At 37.8% G+C, this 19,537-nt stretch overlaps 1 protein-coding gene across 5 annotated transcripts in view; it reads left to right on the plus strand.

The window, feature by feature from the left end:
• Nucleotides 1–17,893, plus strand: part of rnf217 (ring finger protein 217) — a 34,757-nt gene extending 16,864 nt beyond the window's left edge. Inside the window, exons 2-7 of one of the 5 annotated variants that reach the window (XM_015359933.2) lie at nt 3,958–4,179; nt 5,608–5,772; nt 7,331–7,532; nt 10,448–10,519; nt 12,729–12,852; nt 13,361–17,893. In XM_015359933.2, the coding sequence (XP_015215419.2) occupies nt 3,958–4,179; nt 5,608–5,772; nt 7,331–7,532; nt 10,448–10,519; nt 12,729–12,808 (741 nt within the window). In that variant the 3' untranslated portion in view covers nt 12,809–12,852; nt 13,361–17,893. Of the gene's footprint in view, nt 1–3,957; nt 4,180–5,607; nt 5,773–6,864; nt 7,101–7,330; nt 7,533–9,482; nt 10,066–10,447; nt 10,520–12,728 lie in introns of those variants that run through there. The other 4 variants (XM_006626447.3, XR_001479916.2, XM_069195799.1 and 1 more) reach the window with 4 other exon arrangements.
• The last annotated feature ends 1,644 nt before the right edge of the window (nt 17,894–19,537 follow it).

Raw genomic sequence — 19,537 nt, forward strand, 5'->3', positions numbered from 1 at the left:
CCAGGCAGGGGACAGCGATGTAGCATGCTCTATTTCCTTCCAGACGGATCACATGTCCACTCAGCCTGCTTTCCAAATGAGTACCAGTACTGGGGGTTAATCCTTCTGGGGGTAATAGGCCACCTGGAGTGTGATGATGACCACGTCACCTCCACCTCCAGTGTCGGGTTTTTGAGAAAAATGGTGGCCCTTGCCCCCCCATTCCCCAGGGGCCTTTATGGCCTGAAAAGGGACCTACCTATGATGTATGGGGCAAATTTTATTTTTTATCATTGGCTTATAGCCTAAAGATTGGTTGAGCCCTTTCTGATGTATTAAATGTCAATACCTTTGTCTTGTGATGCTCAGTTTGTTTGGTGGCTGATTCATTTCTCTGGATATGTATTGTAGTAGACATTACTTTAATGCAACTGAGTATTTTAGCCTAGGATGATTTGAAAAAGGAGATAGTAGTGAAAGAATGGTTTGTAAAGATGTTGTTAACAAGAAGCGCAATGCATATATTATGTAGGAACAAAGGTTATCACCTATAGCACAATTAAGGAAAAGTTACAGTATTACTCAAAATATGAATAGAGGAGGAGTGTTTCAAATTTTAGAGCCAGTTAAAAAAAAAACTGTAATGAAGCTGGATGAGAACTTTGAAAAAGTAACCTACAATCAGATTACACAGACTGGCCACATTACCACCTGTCACTTGTTCTTATACTGGTTTATTATTTTCAATACGGAGTGGAAGAAAACATTACTGCTGAGAAGGAACATCAATGCAAATGAATATGAAACGTATTGTTAGTTTCTAATTTTAATGCACTTTGGTGTTGTGCTGTTATCATAGGTGACAATGTCTGTTGTCATCTAGAGACAATATAGGGTTATTGTCAATAACCCTAAAACGTTATCATCTCTTCGCCTTTCAGCTGGTGTATGTGGGACCTTAAGATTTTCACAATTTTGTGCATCTGTCTGTTATATCCATCCATCTGAAGTTCAGGTCAGTTTATTTGTCATATGACCAAGTACGATGAGATGCTTATTAAGATAAGATAAGCTCTGATACAAAGACATTAAGGAAACAGCAAACATAAACACAGAACAGCAACAATAACATACAACTTAAATACAAATCAGAGAAGCAGTGTGAGAAGAAAACAAACATCAGTGTGAGTCAGTGTTAGGGGTAGAATTCAATAATCTGACAGCTTGCAGATAGAAACTGTCTTTGAATGTGGTGCTCTGTGCATTTGTACTCCTATGACCTTTTCCAGAAGGAAGGGGAGAGAAAAGTGAGGAACCAGGATGATTCTTATCCTTACCAATACTCCCAGCCTTCCTGAGACAGCAAGTTGTAAAAATTTCAAGTGGGTAGCTGAAGTTGTGTCTGCATGCATAGGCTGCAAAGGAACAAGTAAAAGAGAGGAAAAGAGGAGCCTGTGGCTGTGGAGTCTTCTTCGGGTGTGTGAGAGAGAGGAAAACCTGCAGTTGATAAAGCAGGGGAGAACAACAGCCAGGAGTGGAGAGGAGGCGGGAGCAGGAGAGAAGGAGTACCGTGACTCAGTGAGAAGTCAAGAGGTGAGGAGAGGTGTGAAGTCAAAACCTGCAAATGAAGGAAACGAGTCTGTCGTTGAGAAAAGAGGGAAGGTGTGATCCTAGTTTCAGGCTAATTTTGGTTTTGGATGTCTTTCTGCAATAGGAGTTCTGAAACCCCTCTGTGAGGAGTCAAACGGAGAGATCAGTATGATCATGACCATTCGAGGTGAAATGAGAGATGATGGGCTTGGAGAGATCTTTGATCCTCGCAGCCCTGACATGTTCCCTGAAATGGTCTCCAAGTCTCCTTCCTGTTTCACCCATGTAGATGGCTGGGCATTTACTGCAAGAGATGCAGTGAATAAGGTTGCTGGAAATATATGATGTAATCTGAGTGATCAGGACCTGTCTAGAGGGGCCCTGAATGAGCGTGGTATTGAACAAATATTTACAGGTGATACAGCCAGCTCTGTTGCAAGGGAAAGTGCCTGGTGTGGGTGAGAGCTGGGGGCGGTCAAGGGAGCTGTGAACAAGGAGGTTACACAGTTTAGTTGGTTGGAGATATGAGATGATGGGGCAGTCAGAAGAAAGGGTACCACTCAGTAGCGCACCTGTAAAATGTAGTAAGGATAGTTGAAGATAGACCACATTGTCAACTGCTGTGCCTTATTTGTAGCTCCAGTTACATGCTGGGGACATGTTAAATTGTTAGTAATGAAGCAAAGGAACAAGTAAAGGTTCATTCCCTGCTGGAAAGAGAAGAAAAGAAACACGTTTCAGCTATGGAGCCTTCTTCAGGTGTGAAGATAGTAAGGTCCTCATAGATCCTCATGGATTCTCATGGTCCTCATAGGTCCTCATGGATTTTAATACATTTTTTTAGAGTTCATGTCATGGTTCAGTTCACTTAATGGTGTGGTATTTGGTTAGGCTGAGATGGAACAGACTGAATTCAGGGTATCTTTTTTGCCATTATAGTAGAGTCTTTGCCCAATTTAGTTTGCATGGCATGACAGTATGTTTGTGCTAATTTCACATCAACCTTTTTATGTGCAATATGTAAAAGAAAATACATATTTTACTCAATTCTTTTTTATGTTTCAGTCACAGTTCACAGATGATCAGATTTGGCAACATGTACTGCTGGGTACATGATGGGTAGCTCCAGACGTCCACAACCTCTTGTTTTAAAGACGTCCTCGAGGCAGACGCAGCGTGTTCTTAGAGCTTGGAATATCCCGTTTTATATATATTTTGTGCTTTTGCATTACATTTCCTCTGATTGCAGTTTTGCAAGTCTAAGTCTCTTGTTTTTGTCTCATCCATGTACCTGCCTAGTTTGTGAAGTACTCCAGAATGTGGTATGGAGAGCAATCTACACTCTGCTTTCTGTACACTAATCGGTTTTCGATGGAAAGACGTAGGTTACGTTTATTGCTTGCAATTTGAAAAATGAAAAACTTCTTTTTAATTAATGATTTCTAAATTCATGCAGTCTGTTCCTTAGAACACTACTATGTTACTGATCCTCCAATACAATAACATAAAATGTAATAAAAAGAATTTGACAACAGAGAAAAGGGAGGTAAAAAACAATTGAAAAAAGAACGAGAAATTGACTTGTTACGTGACATGAATCTGTTTTGCGTATTAATTTTATCCTCACTCCCGCTGAGGTGTTGCAGAGCGATCTAGCATTTCCATGGCAACCGGTGGAGTCTCAGCTCACCTGTCCGTCAGCTGGTTGCCATGGTTAAACTATCAGACAAGAAGCCTGTACCACCTGTGCACTTACAACCACACCCGTCTCAGGATCAGGCCTGTGTAAGATCTGCCTTGGCTTTACTTGGGGCTCTGTTATAGAGTTCTGCTCTGGGCCACAACTCTTCTCTTGCTTTGCATTCCCCGCTTTGTGCTTCTCTCTGAACTCTGCTACATTCTGACCTTGCCTAGCGGGATACCTGACTATCAGCCGACCCTGCTTTGTTACGACTGCGGTCACTAATTTCATTTGCACTCTGCTCCAGGCTACAGACTTGGATTGTTGGCCTGACTTTGGCTTTGGATTCTTTCGGAGCTTTTCAACAGTGTCTACTCGGGTGCAAACTTTGCCTGTTCTGACCACAGCTCTGGACAGTGTTTGCAGGCTCATCACCGCACTGTGCTCTTGGGTTGACCTCACGGACACGGACGAGCCGCGGTGTCACAGTGTGACACTAATGTGTTTTGCAACGTGAGAATGGGTAGGGCTGTGCGAAAAGGAGGCTGAAAGGATGGGAATCTGATCAATAGTCAATAGGAAGGCAGCAATCGGTCAATGAATGTTTTCACTCTATGCAAGACTAAAAATACTTAGTCTTTCACTGCTGATTTATACTGTTGTTGTATCCCTGCACTAAGTGCACTGGTTAATTTTGTCGCCCACAGGTCCATCTGGGGCGCGTGGGTATTACATGTCCCATCACGGAGTGCAGTGAGCACCTGGAGGACAGCACAGTGTTGGCACACCTGCCTGGTGAGGACATAGCCAAGTACATGTACTTCCTGGAGCTGAGCAGGGTAGACTCCAGCACTAAACCCTGCCCACAGTGCAACCACTTCACCTCCCTCAAGAGCAAGACACCCAGCAAGTCCGAGAGCAGATACAAAGTAAGCGTGCTTTCTCTCCGGCATGCTACGATTTATTCTGTATGTTTTCCAATATACTGTACAGCATTCTCACCAGTGAGGTGAGAGGGAGGAGCCGGGGAGAAACTACAGTTGTAATTCCAGGCTGAAAAGGAATAAAAAAGAAGAAGAAAACATTTTTCAGCCATTGAACATTCTCCAGCTGTGTTGGAGATGAGAGTGAGCAGCAGTGTGAGGCCAAGGGGTGGTCTAGGGCTTTCCCTCACAGAAAGATCCTGGGAACAGGTAGAGCTGGGGGAAAAGGCAGCAGTCTGTAAGCGAGGGCCGAGGTTAAGCGGTATGGATCATTTTGGATTCTGATTTATTTTCATTGTAGGAGTCTTTGAATCTTAAAATACCTCCTGTACCAGAAAGATATCAAAAGCCAAAATTACAGAACAATTACAGAACACAGCAATGCAAGACAAAACTGTGCATTGTGGAACCACAGTCTTCCAAGACTGTCTGAAACTACATCACTATATGTTTTAATTAAATAATGAGTTTCCTGACTATATTTCCTGCAACACAGAGAAATTCTAACTTTTTAAGTGATATGCACAGAGGAAAATGAATTACTTATTCCTTTACTCTGTATTTTGAAGTATGTTACACTGCATAATAAACACATTGGCACATCATTCTCTCTTTGTAATTTTAACGAGGTGCCAATTCTTTTTTTAAAATTTAGATTTTTCTCACAAGGTAGAGAATATAGATAATAGAGAATTTAATATGGATGTTACAGATTACTTTTCAATAATATGTATATTATATATATATATTATATGTATATAATAATATATAATAATAATAATGTATATATGTATATCAAAATATATGTTTTCATACATTCATAGCTTTGTGGCATAAATAGAAATAATTAGGATATTCTAAATGGTAGCTTGTTCATGTTTTGGAGTTTTTCACAGTGTGCTTATTGTACTGTTATTATTATGTTATTTATGTGTCATTAAATGTCAAAAGCAATGAGTGAGGAATTATTTCTCAGTGTTCACTCCTTGTCTGGATCCTACTGTATACAATACTCTCCTGGTCACACAGGGGTGGGTTGCTGGGAAACAGGCAGATGTATGTAATTCCCTAGTATTTCTGCTGATTTGTGTCATGGATCATGTTTCAGTAAAGGGGTGTGTTACTGATTAATAAATCTTTAAAAATGCATTCTTTCATATAGATTGACCTCATATAGATGTTTTTTTTCCTTTATCACAGTAGTGTTGCCTTTATTAGATTATATGTCATTATCTTTCTACTGTCTTTGATACTGTCTTGTATACAAGTATATATATATCTACCATGTTCATCTTGATTTGTTCCTACAGGTGCAGAGTCTTGATTTGTTCCTTCAGGTGCAGAGTCTTGATTTGTCTGACTTTGCTCCTGCAGGTGCAGTGTCCGAAGTGTCAGTTTGTGTGGTGCTTCAGGTGCCACGCTCCCTGGCATGATGGTCTGAACTGCAAGGACTACAGGAAGGGAGACAAGCTCTTACGCCACTGGGCCAGTGCAATTGAGCATGGGCAGAGGAATGCTCAGAAGTGTCCAAGGTGCAAGGTGCGTCCTTTAGGAGACATCTGATTTTAGGCTAACATATCACTTTGTCTGGAGCCCGCTAAGTAATATTGTCTGTAGAATAAATGGTACCTTTATTTTTTAAAGAGAATAAAGCTGTGATCTTTAATACTAAAATAACAGTATCTTTAAACAGACACTGAGATCATGATTATTAATTCATTCCAGAGTCAATTCCTTACTGTGGAAACTGGACATCTAGTAACGTTCAGTAGATCTCCCTTGACAGGATGAAGTACAGAAGTATGCTGCTTCATTCTCTGGTTCAGGGAGACTTAACAAAGAAAAGGTGAGCTGTCAGTGCCCATTGAAAGGAGCATCCTGAAGATCTGTTAAATCAAGAATCCACAGTCAATGATAGTGTGTTCAGTTTTGTTCCACAACATCCAATTAACGACAAACGTGGAATTCTACCAACAATCAATGAGGTGAAGTCATCACACAAATGAAGACCTTCAGGGCCGCAGCATGGGATGGAATTAAGTCAAGTGAACAGGAACACTCTCTCATCATACGAACCTGAAGATAATCTTGAATGATCTCATGGATACCATGTAAAAATCTTCCAGAAAGGCAACAACTATAGGAATTACAGGGATCAGTATAAGACCTGAATAGTCCCATTCCTCCTGCTGCGGAGCTTCTCCACACATTGCAGTGGCATGTCAGTTTCTTTAAAGGGACAGCAAGCATAATTTTTATTGTCAACCATTTACAAGAACAATTTTTTTATGAGACACTCTGGAAAATCCTTCCATTCATTCCACTATCTGTTGCAAAAGAAGAAGCCCCAGCTCCATCATTTCAGGTCCGGGATCACTGGCTTTAGAATGCTGTGCATCACCCACACCATGATGAGGGAACTTTGAGGAAGCAGGTGTTTAAGGATCACAACATTGAAACTGAAACCAGACTGCTGGTCTGTTGTGCAGGTCATCATGCCTACCTTACTGTATGGGGCTTAAACATGGAGAATGTACATGACATATTTAAATGGACTGGAGCTGCTGTTTGTGGAAGATTGTGTGTATCAAGTGAGATGACAGGTGACCGTTAGTATTCTCTCCTACACAGGCATTACAACCATTAAAGCACTGATCCTCCGTCATCAGCTCCACTAGGTGGGTCGTCTGGCTTGTCCAGACATTAAACTCCGGTAAGAAAGATCTCTTCTCCTAGCCTGGCCAAGGCAGTCATGTCGGAAGAGGACGGAAGGAGCTTTACCAAGATGTGGTAAAAGTCATGCAAAATCAATGTCAGCTCCTGAGAGATTATGCCCCGCGACTGAACCAGATGGAGGAAGAATATATGTGAGTTTTCCTCAACCCCTCTGAGATTACAAGGAAGCAAAGAGAGAGTGCTGAAGACACCTCAATTTTCAAAATGTTATTAGTCGGTGATAGTTCCATTAATAAGCCCTATATGTGTTCTCCATTCAAACATTTCTGTATATTTCTTAAATTTCTGCACTCCTCCCAGTGTCCGTGTGCTTCAGTTTGTTCTGCCTCTGATAACTGATACGTGATTTCTTTATTGACAGATTCATATCCAGAGGACAGAAGGCTGTGACCACATGACCTGCTCGCAGTGTAATACTAACTTTTGCTACCGCTGTGGTGAAAAGTACCGACATCTCCGATTCTTCGGTGACCATACCTCGAACCTCAGCGTTTTTGGCTGTAAATACCGCTACCTCCCTGAAAAACCCCATCTGCGCCGACTAATTCGGGGCTCTGTCTGTGGTAAGCATACACTGACAATACATGTCCTCTGATTGCCATGTCCTGTATTTAAATGTAAAATACATTTATAAAATAGTTTTGTACCTTATAAGTGTTTTTTGTGCAATCTAGTGCTATCAATTTTTGTATGGTGATAAATGATCAAGATTTACATTACAGTGCAGTGAACAGTAAAACAACAACATATCCAAGGTTAGAATTTCAGCTCATCACACTTGCTGTATAGTACTTGTCATATCGTTTAAATGTGGAGATAGTTAAATTTACAAGAGTTATGACTTTTTGTGTGAATTTTCATTTTTCAACATGTTACTAGGTAGCCCCGGGTCTGCAGAAGGAAGTATTTCTTCTAGATTTTTATTATTATTTGGATGTTATTTTGGTTTCCTGCCCATTGACAGAAACTACAGATGCATGGCGGAGTCGCCTCTTCACAAGACTGTGGAGAATGCATGATCTCCCATTCATTTACTCATTCTTGCTTTGTATTCTGACATTGTCTAACGTATACTGAGGTGCAGTTCTCATGTTTTGAGACCTGTGCCTAGTTATAAGGAATAGTAAAGGAGAGGAAAGCACATTTTATTTTTCAACTGGATAATACTGGATGTTTTTCATGCTTTAGGACCCGTTTCTGTATTTTTGTACTTCAAACTGAAAACTGCCTTCCTTTACTACTGAAAAGTTTTTTTTTACTATTAAAGTTGTGTGTTAGTGACATCCTGATTTAGTGAAATTCATTATTCACTAAACTAAATGAATACTGAAGTGAATAATGAATAATTAAAGACATAAAAAATACAGTATGGCAATAGAGGACTTTTAAAGCATTCAAAAAAAAATTAGGACAACTTTACTGTATGTTTGTTAATGTTTATGTTTTAAAGACTTATTGTCATTGGTACCCTCTAATCACAGATGAATAAAAAATATGGAAATGAGAGAGAGTTCTCTTAAAAGAGAATTCTATAAAAAATACACCACTGAATGTTTAGCACTCTGTCTAATGTACAGTTTGCTTTTGCTTTTAAACTGGTAGTTTTGTAAACGGATTTTCCATTAAATTAATTTGAAAACTTTCAAAGTTTGATGTTTTCCATTTAAATGAGAAGAAATATACAGTTCCATTCAAATGCTTGGAAATATCTTAAGCTAATTTTTCAAGAGAAAAATCTTAAGGACAAAGACATCTTTCTAAACTTGTCACATCTCAAAATTCTGCATTTCAGTGTGGTGTCCGGCAGCACAAACAAGTTTTGATTCTTAATATCAGGAACCTGCTTCCAGATATTGGTCACTATTATATTTTTTCACATTAGAAAGAGGCACCTTCACAATCCTCTTAAAAAGCTTTTCTTTCCTAGAAGATGGAAGCTCAACAAATAATTATGTTCTTCAGTTATCTGCATTACATGAGGGCTAGTATTGAGTGTTCATGTTTGCAGAGTCAGACATTCTATCATTAGCTCTCATGTGTTGGCAAACTACTAAAGACTGGGTTCATGTAATGTTCCCCGTATCAGATGAAATGAGCAGAAGAATACAGATCACATCTAATACATTTATACTTTGACATTCATCCTTGTGGCCTGGTCCTTGCTTTTTCATATACTGTATTATGTAAGCTCTGTTATACCTAAAGATCAGCTGAAGTGAGCTATTGTGATTTTCACTGGTCGTGTATTAAATATTTAAACAATATGCTTTCCTAAGTAGTGAGGCATGACATGTTGCACAGGAGTTTTAGTTCCCTGAATGGAGAATGGGTTTAAATTACAAGTCATCAGATCTACAGGCACTGCCAGTTTCCCTGTGTGTGTGTTCTGTGTCCTGTGTGGCATTTGCTTTATTTTATCACTGCTTTTACTTGGCTGATATTGTACATTATTGGTGACTTAGTGTGGAGTACTGTAAATAATATAATAATAATAATTCCTTACCCTTATACAGCGCTATTCTGGACACTCCACTCAAAGCGCTACAGACTACAGAGAGTCAGGACCGCGATTTTACGTCTCATCCAAAGAACAAAGCCTCTTAACAGTACAGTGTTCAAGTCACTATACTGGGGCATTAGGACACACACAGACCGCAGAATGAGCGCCCCCTACTGGTCCCACTAACACCTCTTCCAGCAGAAACCTTAGCTTTCCCAGGAGTCTCTCATCCAGATACTGACCAGGCTCACACCTGCTGGGTGTCAGTGGGCTGTCTGTTGTGAGTTGAAGGGTGATATGGCTGCTGGCATAATTTAAGAAGACTGTCATGGCTAATGCACAAATAAAGGGAAAAAAGAAATTTAGAAATTAACTTAAAAAATGTTGAATTCCTGCTTCTAAAAACAGAAATATTGTTCAATCTTGCTTTAGTAATATGGATTCTATTACTTGTGACTGCTGAGTATAAAAAAGTGCTCAGAATTGATATATGCACCCAAAAACCCCCCAGTGTCATGAAGGGTAATCAACTTCTGAATGAGCTGAGCAGTATATGTACAATATACTGCCTTCAGTATGTAGCTGATGATTTACATAACCATGTTGGAGACAACATTTCAAATAGTATTCCACAAAAAAAAGTAAATAGAAAATATCTGTATAGAAAATATATTAATTTTATATTATATTCATTTTAAGCGCTTTGAGAAGCCACCTTTAAAGGCGCTATATCAAATAAAGCTTATTATTATTATTATAGAAAAACTGCATTCTTGCAGATTAGTAGATGGGCACAATCCAAAGGCAACAGTCAGGAGGAGTCACAGTGTTCAGGATCTCGTTGTTGATGGAAATGAACATCATCGGTGCCGTAAATATTGTCTTTTTAAGGAGCATTTCAGAGAGTTTTCATTAACACATAAAAAAGAATATACCTACAAAAGATTTGTGCTCATGGTATGTTTGTTCTCTTTCCAGTAAGTAAAGTCCTTGTTGCCCCGGTGGTCATAGTGCTGGTGGTGGTGTTTGGAGCCATAGCCCTTGTCATAGGTAAGCATCCAAAGCACCTTCTGTCGCTGAGGGCAGCGTGAAAGCTCAGCTGCAGGTCTTGAGAACTGTGGGTTTTCTTCAGTTCCCCATCACTGCTGGAAAACTGAAAAAACAAACAGAGCACAAACTGTTTTCTCTGGTCAGTTTTCTTTCTCGGCAGTACGTCATAGCTTTCCTTCCATGGAATTCACAGCCTGTGTGTAGACATTTTTTTGAGCCCTGTTGTTAAACTTGACTTGTTTCACAAATTATCTTTAGTTGTTCAGACAAATGAATTGAACTTGAACAATTTTCAGATGTGGAGGTGATTTTAAAGTGTGTGGTGTTCCTGGTTTCTTGAGAGTCTAAAGTTGGCTTTCTTAATATATTTGCAGGTGGGTCCTTGAGCACACACTACACTGTACAGGATTTTTCGAAGTATAATACATTGTTCACTTTTTAAACCTTTGAAACCTTAAGTGATTACAGAGAGACAACAAGAGATAGTGGTTAATAGTTTCACGTTGAAACACAGATAGATAAATATTAGGAGATGATGTTGGATTTGGAGAGGTCCACTCTGAATATGAAATGACGAGTGATTCCAAGACATGAAATTAAAAGGTAGGCAGAAAACTCAGTAATGCAAAGGAAGTACTTTAGTTCCACTGCATAATAAATATAAACACATATGCATACACATCAATTGCACAAGTGATGTTAGCACATCAAGCTACAGCCCTATTATTGCTGCAGTTGATTATATATTGAAGAGGTTTTTTTCATCTATCAAATAGATGCATAATACTATCATGTGTAATAATTTTACAATTAAAAACTGCTTTGAAAAAACATTAAAGCCGTTTAAAGCTCCTCTGTCCACATTATAACATTTATATATAAATAATATACATATTTTTTATTTCCCTGGTTGTCTATGGCAACTGACACGACTCCTTTTAGAGCCTGGCTTCAGCTGGCAGATAGGCTTCTCACTGCTGATGGCCGGATGGATGACATTGTTATACAGAGAACTGAAGTTTGCTCAGTCTTCTTCTGTTTTCCACCTGACATTTAAATGTAGGTCTTGTCATGTAAGAGCAGGTGGTATTTGCTTTGCGACTTCTCACATAAAGGTTGTTTGTCTGACCTAGTTGTATGAGTAACTTTTGTTTGTGTGTCTCATTTTTTAATAATAAAAAGTGACTTTGCACTATCAAAGCTTACTTCAGTTCACGTAAACTAAATCAGTTCAGGCTGTTATACAGTGTTTTGCAGTCATTTGGTAGTAAAACAGAAAGCAAAATGGGAACATTGTATGAGAAAACACTCCTTTTTTTTCCTGAACAGAATTTTGAATAAATTGGATACATTTTATTAAGGCATGTGTCTTTACCACTAATTACTGGTACTCGTAAAAGTTATATTTAACAGTCAGTTAACGTTTACCGATAGTGCTCCCTTTTGCTACAACAGGTCGGCATACATAACATCTGATTGCAGGCATCTGCACAACTGTAATGAGAGGCTTTAAAACGCAGCAACTGAGCGTTTGAACCAATAGATTTTGTTGGGTTTTTAATTCCTCTCGGTATGTTTGGATAGTTGTGGGCTGCACAGTGGAGCCGTTGTTAGCATGGCTGCCTCACAGCACTGAGGCCCTGGGTTAAATTCTGGAACTGGGGTGCTGTCTGTGTGGAGTTTGTACATTTTCCCCAGGTTCATGTGGGATTTCTCCAGTTTTCTGACATGCTGGTGGGTTAATTGGCTTCTGGAAAAGCTGGCCCTGGTGTGAGTGTGTGTCTGTGTGTGTCTGCCCTGGTGGTGGACTGCTGCCCTGTCCAGGGTGCACCCTGCTGGGCTTGGCTCCTGCTCCCCCCGAGACCCTGTACTGGATAAAGCAGTAATAATAAAAAACTTTATTTTATATAGAGCCTTTAAAAAAAATCTTCTTAAACCACTTTGCAGGAAAAATTAAAAAAAAATACATAAAAACAGTAACAAAGATAGATATAACAAATTTAGCACAAAGAAACATGAGGGATAAGAAATGCAGCAGAATATGCATGGAGCAGGCACAGACACCAATTAAATAATCTCCTTTCTGAAGAAGAAGGTTTTAAGTCTGGATCTGACTGCGCCCAGGTTGTGTCTTTAGTGTGTTGTCATACATACAGTGTGTGTTGTCTGTTACATGACCCGTCTTCTTTTTCAATTCTCTCGTTTCCAGGTCTTATTGCTTTCCCTATCTACTACATTTGTAAAAAGCAGAGGAAAAGGTCTCAGGGTACAGGACGCTGGCTCTGCTGATGAAGAGGGCACCAGGATCCTGGAGGGAAATTAGCAATAGTACAGTATGTACCAAATACCCCCAGCCTGTGGCCGGGAGGCACACTGCTGTGGAGAATGACCTGAAAGGCCACATGGCTTCTTACACACGTCTTTGCTTATTTGTTTGAATATTGTCAGTCTTTGAACTGTCAGGGCAACTTTGTTATTTTTGTTTTGTTTTTAAAACACAGGCAACTTTGCACATCGGGGCACTATAACCCCTCTCCTCATGTCCCTGTTCTCTGGTGGCTACTGAATTCTTGCTCCTCTTTCTGAAAGACTGTAGTGCGGATTTAGAAGCTGAATAATGGCACCCAGTCGGTGCCACTGTTATTTTAGACATTATATGTGGTGCTGTAAATGGAATGTGATTTTTTTTTTTTATTCTGATGGCAAAAGAAATATAGTAATGGCAGAGATAGATCAGTTTTACATAGTGGTACAAAAGACATTTGTTTTTTTTTAAATAGAAGGAGAGGTTTAAATATCATAAAAATAAGGCTTGAATGTGGCTCCTTCTCCACTGTGTAGGGTCCCTGATAACTAACCTGGGATGTGAAAATGTGTGACCTCCCATGAAGAAATGTATTTGAAAAAATACTGTATAATACCCGCTCAGCTCTGCAAACATGTCTCAGGTAAAATAACACTTCTCAGTTGGATGAATATGGCCAACTTTTTCATTTGCTGTATATGTTCATCATTCTCAGATATGTGTGCTTTATTTGAAAATTCTTATGAAAACAAGTACTTTGTTCAGTGATTTATCCAGTTAAGACTTTTTTTTACCTTGGTAAAATGAATATTTTTACTGACTTTGAAAGTCATCTTTGTAATGCCGTTCCTCATCATTCAGTGAGGGAAAAGATCTTTAAATCTTCCGCTGTGCGTTTTACATGAGTATATTTTTTTGCCTATTGCTGAAACCAAAGTTTTTCCCCCTAGCATCAAGTACCGTAATATTTTCTATTAGCTGTTAGCATATGGTGTCTTTTTTTTAACTAGTATTCATGATAAAACTTTTGCCATAAATGACAGTTAATAATATGTTCTGCATGATTAGTTGTTAGTTTCAAGGCAGGGGTTTCTTTCTCCCCGTGACAAATCTTTCTCATGGTATGCCTGTATTTATGGTTAGTAAGATTTTATGTGTAGGAGAGTTTGTTTTCATGCAGCTTTAAAACATTTTGAAGAGCAAGATAGTGGAAGAGTGTAACCACCACAGAAAATGGATATCTTCTTCTTTTAGCTTGTATGTCTTATTTCTGCCACTGATACTGGTGTAAATAAATCTAGAAAGTTTGAAAATGTTACTTTTCCTTTTTGGTGAAGATGATCTAGTAGCACAAGTATATGCATTTATTGTTGTCTCCTCCACAAAGCAGGCAGCACAATTTCAAAGTCCAGTTTGACTTTTGTAGACAGTTTTCAAGTACTGTAATAGAGATATTTTAACAACTATAGTAAGAAATAAAAAAAGGCTCCAGAGACGTCATAAAACGTTATTTGTTAATAAACTGACTAAATTGAAACTGGAGAATGTTCCTCTCCATTGATCTAAAAAAACCCAAACTGACCTGTCAAATGATTAACACATCCACTAAGGGAAATAATTCCTGCAAAATCTACAGTGGAACACCTGTGACATTGTAAAACTTTAATTTCTTCATTGACTGGCATCCTGAACCCTTTGTCAATTCTTATTTCTATCGTTTTCGTTCACCATACTTTCATTAAAGCTCTAGGAATATACCTCAAACTACAGAATCTAAGGACGAATAAGGATTGTGTAAAACAGTGAGAGAGATATATCTTATCTTAAAGACATAAACTACCTATGGAGTTTTGTATGATGTAAATTATAATATTTCGGGATTAGAGACATTGCAACAGATTATCAAACAATTAATCTCAGGGAAAAGTAAAGTAGCAATTTAATTTTTAAGGACTTTTGTGTGTTCTTATGTTTTAGAGGACATAAAACATCTAAAACCGAATATTACATCTAAAACCGAATATTACACAGTTAGAGAGCTGATCAAATTAAAACTGTGTTTAAATATAATTAAGGTCAAGACATGGATTATTTACAGTCTAATGTATCCAGGTAATAATAATCCAGGTATCTGCAAAAGGTCCTTCTAAAGAAGTTGATGATTTTAGTAAGTAAATGTTCAGAGTCAGTATTTCTTATACATATTAAAAAATTTGTAAAACATTTTAGTTTGAGTTCCACTTTCAGGTTGCTATTAATTTGTCAGCTTCCTAACAGGATTTACACCATCTACTGTATACAACCTGTATTGTTAAATTGTCTCAAAATGCAAACTGGACATTGGGTGGTTGGATGTTTAACAGCCATGTTTTTGTCCTTAAAAATGTGTTCCAACTTTCATCAAAATACCCTTTTCCTAAAGGCAAAATGTAGCTCCTTACAGATGTGCCATTTTGATATTGTGACAATAATTAATTTTGGTGCCTTTTTAAAAATAGGTAATGGAATTCACTTGCTGTATTAACACTTTTAAATAAGGGAATTTAGCAAACCTTTATGGAATATTTTGAAACAGCACAACTTTTAAGGTCAGCCCATAAATGTGTTTGTGTGGTAGCTGTTACTGTTTGATTTCTTCTCTGCTGTTTTTGTTGAATGCATTTTCTCATATTACTGGTTGATCTGTAAATATATTGCACTTTACCCAGCCAAAAACAATTATTTTAAACCTTTTTGTAAAGACAGATATAGTATGTCTGAAGGTGCTGTACATCCACACTGGACACAAGACACGTGAGGAAATGCTTTAGAGGTGTTTGCAGTGCAAAGGAATATTCTCAGCAGAAGTGAACTCAGCGCTTGGACTGGCTGGATGGGTGGAATGGTCTCTTTGCCCCTTACGTTCATTAAAAATATTTCCATTCTTAAGAAAATGTTTATATAGAAATATGTTCTTTAGTAAAATGTATCAGAATTCTAATGTACATGTACAGTAGCTATGGCAATTGACTCCTCTAATACAGTATTTGCTTTTCTAAAATGGAAAGAATTTGGCTAGAAGACTATAAAAATTAAAATATATTATATATATATTGTATATACTTATAACATTAAATATACATTTTATGTAATGATGTACAGTGGTGTTGAAATAATCTAGATTAATAAATATTAGCTATATATAAAATTAATAAATAATAGCTATATTGCTTTTATGTCTAATGAGAACAACATAACTTTGAAATTTAGCTCTGCAGCAAATTTCAGCAGTTTTTATTACTGAAACAGAGTTTCTGGTGTTATTATTAATGACAGATCAGATGTCTGAATGCATACATATTCAAAGTCACTGAACTCTCGTCCTGCTCGTCCTGTAGTAATGCTAGTTATAGACGACAAGGCCCGTTCAGCATTTTTATACATGACATTAGGCATGTTGGGATGTTAATTGCAATATTAAGACATGACCCACACCTGTGTGGAAGACCTTTTTTAAATATACTTGGTGTCCCTCAGGTGTTTCTGATTTTTTATGTCCGCTACCTGTACATAACATAATTAGAATTTAATTATGTATACAGAGACAACATTTTCCACTATAATGGAAAATTAAATTTGTCGGATGGTGGCGAGAGCTCTTGGCCCTCATAGTGGTGTTTTTGATGACACTGCTGTTGGGACAGTCTGTCAAGTAAGCTGTGTTGAATAGGAATGGATGAGCAGGAATATATGTTTATTGGCTGTGTTTTTCAATTGTTTTTAAACCAAGTCTGATGTGGATTAATAATTCATCATCTTTTCTCACTACTCTTTGTCCAGTGTTGATGCACATTAAATCTAATCGTCGATTAGATTAAATGGAATCGTAGATTATGGACTCTGCCATCTCTGTCATAAGATGCCACACAGTCTTTTGTAAAATGTTAGTGCTTTTTTATAGCTTTTTCAGCACCCATTCTACGTTTTGTCATATTGATGTTATTCTTACAGATTCTGTCTAAAACTGTTACTAGTTAAAGCATAAAGGTAAACAGAATTATGTAGCTGTTGACCCCATCACAAAACAAATTATGAAAAGCATCAATACAGTTCTTTCAGGATAAAAGGATACATTTTCATCTGATAACTAGTTGGAAACAAACTGAGAAATATCCAGTATGTTCTGCCATAGCAGAATATTGTGTGAAAAAGTATCAAGATGTAGCCCATTTAACATGAAATGTAGGTGACGATAATTATAGATGGCACCAGTGTGTTAAGATTAAACACAAAAAAGATTAAGGAAAAGCAAGAGTGCGATCTTGAAGGTGTCTGAATAAACATCTCAGTGTTTGACATTTACATTTACATCTAGTAGTTAGATGTATATCTTTCAGTTGTCTCCTTTTAAGAACACCTATCATATTTGTTAAAATATAAATATACGTGGTGCCCTATTCATTGATCTACAATTTTCTAACTGATTGATCAAATTTCATAGGTCACGGGAGACACCACCATCTATCTCACCAAGCAATCAGGACAAGACAGGGTACACCCTGGATGGGACTCCAGTCTATCCCAGGGCACACACAGACACACACACTCACAACAGGGCCAAGTGACCTACTAGTATGTCTTTGGACTGTGGGAAGAAACCCACACAAACCCAAGAACATGTAGACTCCACACAGACAGCACTCCAGGTCTGCAGTTGAACCCAGGGCCCCTAGCGTAGCAAGGCAGCAATGCTAACCACAGCTCCATCGTGCTGCACTAATGTGTATATATACATATTATAGTATCCTGAAAAATCACTTACCAACCTTTTGTGATGTTTTTTTTTTATATATAAAGAATGACAGGTTTTAATTTAGCATGGCAGATCCATAGCATGAATATAGTCCATAGTTTCCACTGAAACATGGACCAGGGCTTTAAGAACTCTGCTGGACTGCTGGCTGTTGGTTCTGACTAGGAACAGACAGTAGGGAAATCAGGGCTTGAGTACAGTCAAGAAGGATCGCTAGTGTCTGGGATGCTGTTGATGAGGTTATTTTTAAGGCCCATTAAACATGTTTCTCACTGGATTAAGGCTGGAATTTTGTACCACACTGTAACCATTATAAACACCTCTTAGCTGATATTTTGGCGCTGTGATGCCATTTCAACTTTTAAACTAGAGGTTTTATCACTTTGTCAGTGCCTTTTGGTTTGATTGCCCTTTCTGTTTAGCTGTAGGAGTCTCTTTATAAACTTAACACTTTCGATATGTTCTGTAAGTGACAGGACTGCTGTGCAATTTAGAAAAAAATAAGTAAAGCACCTTGTTTTCTTATTATTTTTTGCACTAACTATAAAATAGGCATTAGCTTCTATAACCAAAATTATCCTGCTGGATAGGATATCCAAATGGTTAGAGTTGCTTTGCTTTGTTACAACTTTTAAAAATAGTTACTTCAAGTGTTGTGAAAAACTACACTGTTAATTCATTGTTCTGAACTTTTCCCTTAAACGATGTACAGTTGTAAATATCCAGCCATGTGAGGTAGAAATTGTAAAACATGCACTGTCAAGTCACTTTTATTGTTTAAAGAAACAGATAAATGTAGCATGTTTACAGTATAATTTAAAACATGTAAACTAAAATATCATAAAATTGGTTGATAGTAATCTATTGATTACTTCTGTTGATTAGTTCTGTTATTTAACAGGAACTAAACAATTAAATACCAAATACATCAAGAAAAAGAATAAAACATTACCAAAATCTTTGCATTTGTATTTGCTTTTGTTGTTATTTAAGTATAAATTAAAAAGTACTTCATAATAGTGAAGTGTATAGATTCCTCCTGGGTCATTAAATCTGTGTGAGATTAAACCATTTTATTGCTCATTTTAATATGCATGTGAATGCAGCTTTTTTTTCTCTATTACTCTGCAGTTCTTTTAGTTGTATAAAAGTGCTTGTTAAAACAATAGTTACAGAGCATCAAAAACACAACTTATATCTGCCACAGATTTGTACGATTATCGTGAAAATGATAGAATATACAGGAATGTCAAATTGGATATAACCTGTGACACAGATTTACCAAAGAACATTTTTGGGGGTCCTGCAACATATGAACTTTGTAAGAGCAGTATTTCAAGCTTATCTTCTACTTATAGCACAACTACAAGACATCAATACATATGCAGCTGCTTATAAATATTTGTATGCTCTTTTACATACACTGGTCATATGTTACATGGTAACAGATATAGTATGTACAAATACGATCCATAATCAAAATCTGTATCCATAACTCTTAATAATTTAAACGTGGCTTCTGCTATAATACTGTACATATTCAGTCTTGTCTAGTTGCCACTTGCAGCTCAGATAGCCAACACGAAGGTCAGAGGCAGCTTCTTGCTGATCTGAGGCAAGATCCACCTGCTGGCAGAGAATAAACAAGGTGAAATGAGATTAGTAACAGCAATAGACAGACAATTCATAAAATCGGAGGAGGAACGAAGAAATGACTCACCTAGTCGTTACAGGAGAACCATGACTTCGAGTCCGTATTTTAATAAGTGCTGGGTGGGGAGTACAATCAGTTCTAACAGAATTTTGGAATGTACTGTAGATTGTCTAAAAGTATTTTCTTCCCCAATGCTGCCGAGTCAGAGCTCTTGTTTATGATACCCCCCACAAACAGTTTCCAGCTGAGGGCCAGATTGTCTTTCAC

Source organism: Lepisosteus oculatus, chromosome 2 (genome assembly GCF_040954835.1).
Source record: "Lepisosteus oculatus isolate fLepOcu1 chromosome 2, fLepOcu1.hap2, whole genome shotgun sequence".
In the NCBI taxonomy this organism is placed as follows: Eukaryota; Metazoa; Chordata; class Actinopteri; order Semionotiformes; family Lepisosteidae; genus Lepisosteus; species Lepisosteus oculatus.